Source organism: Condylura cristata, unplaced genomic scaffold (genome assembly GCF_000260355.1).
Source record: "Condylura cristata isolate star-nosed mole 26May11 unplaced genomic scaffold, ConCri1.0 scaffold00028, whole genome shotgun sequence".
Lineage (NCBI taxonomy): Eukaryota > Metazoa > Chordata > Mammalia > Eulipotyphla > Talpidae > Condylura > Condylura cristata.
The window spans coordinates 17,243,197-17,248,031 of NW_004567129.1; the positions used below are offsets into that span (position 1 = coordinate 17,243,197).

At 44.9% G+C, this 4,835-nt stretch overlaps 1 protein-coding gene across 1 annotated transcript in view; it reads left to right on the top strand.

Annotated features, from left to right (window-relative positions):
- RANBP10 (RAN binding protein 10) overlaps nt 1-4,835 on the top strand; it is a 62,011-nt gene that overhangs the window by 18,234 nt on the left and 38,942 nt on the right. Inside the window, exon 3 of the mRNA XM_004690464.2 lies at nt 3,300-3,352. Coding sequence (XP_004690521.1) covers nt 3,300-3,352 — 53 coding nt within the window. The remainder of the gene's footprint in view (nt 1-3,299; nt 3,353-4,835) is intronic.

Genomic DNA, 4,835 nt, shown 5'->3' on the forward strand with positions numbered 1-4,835 from the left:
TTTTTTTTTTAAGATTTATTTATCTGTATATTTAAGAACTGGGGTACAAGTCCAGAGGTGCAGGGGGAAAGGATTCACCAGAGACTGAGCAGGGAGCAGAGCAGGTAGATCAGTGAAATACACTGCTGAGGGGAGCAGTGGGTGGGTCAGGACAGGTCTGCGACACCACGTGGGTCACCCCTCTGGCTGGGGATAGCTACCTAGTGCTGTGCTTTAACCTGTTGCACTACCAGGAGGGCTCCTTTGTTGACTTTAATATCTTGCACCTTTGCTCAATTTGTTTATTAGCTCTAACTCTTGTGGGAAATATTTATGGTTTTCTACCTAGAGGATCATGTCATCTGTGAACTATTTTATTTGTTCTTTTCCAATTGGATGCCTTCTACTTTTTTTTTTTTCTCTAATTGCTTGGGGTAAAACTTCCAAGAATACTCTGTTGAATAGAAGTGGCTGAAGTAGGAATCTTTGTTTTGTTCCTGCTTTTACAGGAAAAGCTTTCAGTCTTTTATCATCAGTTGTGATGTTAGTTGTGGGTTTACATTTATGACATTTATTATCTCGAGGTAGTTTCCTTTTATTCCTCATTTGTTGAATGTTAAACAGAATGTTATTTCCCGATAGAAATTTAGCATACCATACAATTCATCCATTTAAAATGTACAGAGTAGTGTTTCTTAATATAGTCACAGAATTCTTTACCTTCTCTGTGTATCTCAGACTGTTTGAGTTACAGCTTTTAAGAGATTGAAGACTTGCTGGAAGGTAGAAGGCTGCATCTTTTGATGTCTTGGAGGAGAAATTTAGAAAAGAATTAATGTTGCCATGTTTGAAGAGTTGGGACTCATTTCCCCTGACCGGTGACTTAGCACTGACATCTGAGTAAGCAGCTTGGGCTCCCGTGTCACCACACCTGGAGGTGGCACAGCACCTCCATGGCCTTTCGGCTGTTCTACCCTTAGCTCCCCCACTTGGATTCTTAAGTTGAATCTGGGTTTGGTTGAGCTCTCAGCATGGCTCCTAGGCTCTCCATCAGTAAGTACTGATGGCCAACTGTGACCAGAGCTTCTCTAGGACGGTGTGTAGGGCCAGACGCTGGCGATGGAAGAGGTTTCTCCTAGGGGGAGGCCTGAGCAACTCGTGTTTTCGGTACACGTCTGAGTATTGTCCATTCCTGTGGAAGATTGTAGAGCCAGAGCCCAGTGACTGGCGGATTACCTTGACCCCTTCTAGTGTGGCCGGCAACAGCCCCCTGTCACCGGGTGCACATGCGCACCAAGCATATTTCCCCATCTTAGCTTCAGGAAACTTCTGTGCCAGTGATGGGATCTTATATGGCACTGGGCAGAGGCCAGGACAGGGTGAATGGGCTGGCATGCATGTCAGGGGAACCCCTGGGTCTGTTGCCCTTGCATGTGCAGATGAACACAGGGCAGTCAGGTCTGTGTGCTGCTTGTCAGCTGAGGCATTGGGGAGAGAGACCAACTTTTTGTTTCTCCACATGTAAAGTAAAAAAACATGATTTTGGCTGCTCCTTTTCTGGGAAAATACTCAGGTTCTAATATAAGCAGAATCTTGACCACAGACGACCCAGCCGCGCTCCTGCTGGTCCTTGAAGGTCTCCTGGCAGGATTCAGCAGGTGGTTTGTGAGTCTCCGAGGCCCTTGAGCTATGTCAGTCCCTCTTTGAAGTGCTTGTTCCTTGTCCTTTTCTCCTTTCCCTTCCTCCTCCTTCCCTTACCCTCTGCTGACCTAGTTATCAGGATCATGTGCTGGGGTGTTTTTTCCTGGTTCCTGCCCAGCATGATGGGGGTGGTTGGTTTCAGAGGAAGGCGGATGGGTCAGAACTTTTCCTCCTTGCCTGCTTCTTTATTTTGTGTCATAGAGACTGCTGCCCCAAAACCCAGTGACTCACCAGGAAATCTATTCCTCTAAAGCAATAGATTTTCCCTGGTCCCTTCAGTGGCGATACACCTAAGTAGCCGTTGCTCCCATAGGCCTTTGCTTGACCAGCTTGGCTATACGGAGCGGAAGACTGCTGCCAGCCTGGCTCCCTTGCTGCTGCCAGTCCCTGAGCTCCGTGCTGTAGATGGGCGGCACAGATGGCCGAGAAGGGCAGAGGGGTTTCCTGTACACGACAAGGATGAAGCCCCTGTTGTGGGGACTCTGGTAGTCTTAATGTTCTTGGCAGAATTACTTACAAAATAGGCAACAGCAATTGGGACATAGATGTGTAGTCACTTAGGAATGGTCAAAATAAGGCAAGTCTAGGTAGTTTAGGAAACATTTTTTTGTGTGTGGTGAATTATGCATAATATAAAATTTACCTTTTCAGTCATTTGTAACTGTAGTTAAGTGACATTCTGAACATTCGCATTGTTGCGACCATAGCGTCAGACCTCAGCCCCCTTGACTGGTGTTCTCAGTATTTTCAGTTCTTCAGCTACCTGTTATGCTCAAATGTGGTTAATAGCAGGTATCGTGTGTGGGTTTCTACTCTTTTACTCTTGAATGGTGATTAATTTTTTTCTTCTTTCTAAGTTCTTGGCAAATACTTCATCCTTTCTTTGCACACTACAAAGATTTAGGCAAAAAAATGATTAATTTCCTTTTCTCTGTATTCTCATGACATCTTCGACAGAGTTAACCAACAAAACCCACCTTGCTCTGGGTGACTTAGTAGTTTAGGCCCCTGGTGTGGGGGGTGGGGGATTGTAGGGACTTCACCAATATCTGCCCTCCCCTACAACCCTCCCTCAGCCTTGCATGGCCTGAGAGTCCTTGTACGAGTGTATATGGAGAGCAAGGGTAATCAGTTTTGACACATTTGTGCAAGAACCCCCCCATGTAAAGGGTCTTAATCATTCTCATATCCTTCCAGCCTGGCTGTGCTTTTTCTGTGTCCTGGTCCCTGCAGAGTGGCCTGTCCATGTGGGTTTGATCTTGCATTGCTCTGCTAAGAACTGCTTAGGACCAAGCTGCTTACTTTACACTCTTCTTGGGAATAGATTCTGCCACCTTAACTGGAGCCAGAAGCTAAGGGCCTGGAAACTTTCCTCTGAAACTAAAGCCAGCGGTTCCTGGTTACAGATACAGCCTCCTGTTTCTCCAGCTGTTGAAGGCATTGAGATCTCTTCTGTTAGAAAACCAAAATGTAAAGGCTCTCCAAGAACCACTAATATGTTAAAAGAGTCTACACTCATTGCTTTTCCTTTTTTTCTGTCCTTTACCAGGAAATATTTGAGAAGGGAGCTACATAATTACTTGCTAACCAGAGGTTTTGTATGTGTGCTTTTTTTGAAGGTACATGGGAATAGGACTCTCAGCTCAAGGCGTCAACATGAACAGACTTCCTGGTGAGTCACTGGTTAAGAGAACATTTGTTCTGCTCTCCTGATCCATGCTGTGATGAGAGGCTTGGTGACAGCCCGAGGTTGCGATGGACTTTGTTTGTTGACTGCCTACCCCAAACCAAACCATTGGGTGGAGGATCCTGAAAGATGACCATTGGCCCGGATGGAGTGGGCTTCCATCCCAAAAATTAATTGGCAAGTGACTGTCACTCATGGAATTTGAACTGTTTACAGTCAGAACCAAATGACCGAGCTGGCTCCCAGTGGGCATATGCCTTGGCAGCCCTTGCTCTCATTGGCCTTTGCTTGACCAGCCTGGATATATGGAGGGGAAGACTGCTGCCACCCCTGGCTCCCTTGTTACTTCACCATGTTCAGATCAAAGTCTTGAGGGACCTCCCACTTGGTTCCACTAGGTGGAACTTGGTTAAGGCTATTTATTAATAAATAGAGCGTTATGCACAAGACAAGCTGAAGTCAGCCTCAGATTTGTGGAAGGCACTGGACTCTGCAGATTGGCCCTCTGACCACTACTTCCTGCCCAATGGCTCATGCCCACTGGGATTGGGCACAGTTGAAGAGGCAGAGAGTTCCCCCATAAGTTCATGGGTTCTAGAAGAAAGTCCTAAATCCATTTGTCCCATGAGTGGCGGAAGTGACATGGTGTAGGCTGCCCTGCCACTGTCGTGGAGGCTGACAGAGCCCTGCATTTTTGTCTGGCCTCTCTGCTTGATGCTTACACACAGAATGCAGCTGACTTTTCCACACACAAAGCAACACTTCAACGTTACGCCTTTTTCAGTCTGTTTAGTACTGATCGTAGATTTCTCCCTAATCACTCATTTTACATACTTGAAATTTAGACTTGTTCAGGACTTAACTAGTTGTTAGGAATATCACTTTTTTTTTTTTGGCTTTGATCTGAGTGCAGACTGACCTTTCATAAGTAAGCAGGATGTACGTGGCATGTTAGGCCTCTGTGTAGTGTGTGGTTGTGATCTTTGTCATACAAGCCCCGGACTCAGCTGCCTTGATGTGTCTATGTTGTCTGTGGCTTTGTCTCTCAGTGGAAAGGAGCTTTTAATTTCTCACAAGGGCAAGCTGGTTATTTATCTTTTAGTGCTTCAAATGTGCTCTTTGAACTTTTGCACTGCTCTGGTGGCAGAGAAAAGAGACCTCTCTAGGTTTTTTACATAAAAGTACTCATTTACAATCTGTTATTAAATAATACTTTAAGCAATCCTGAATATTAGTTAAATACATGTTTGTTAATTGGTGTAAAGGAATACTATGTAGCCACAAAGTGAAGGTTCTTTTGGTACTGATTTGGAGCCATTTGTAGGATGTACTATTTTTTTGTTTGATTTTACTAATTTTTGTATATTTATTTGCACAGCTTTTTTTTTTTTTTTTTTTAAAGATTTATTTATTTATTCATACAGAACTGGGGTACAGGCCAGAGGCTCAGGGACGGTGAGAGGCTTCA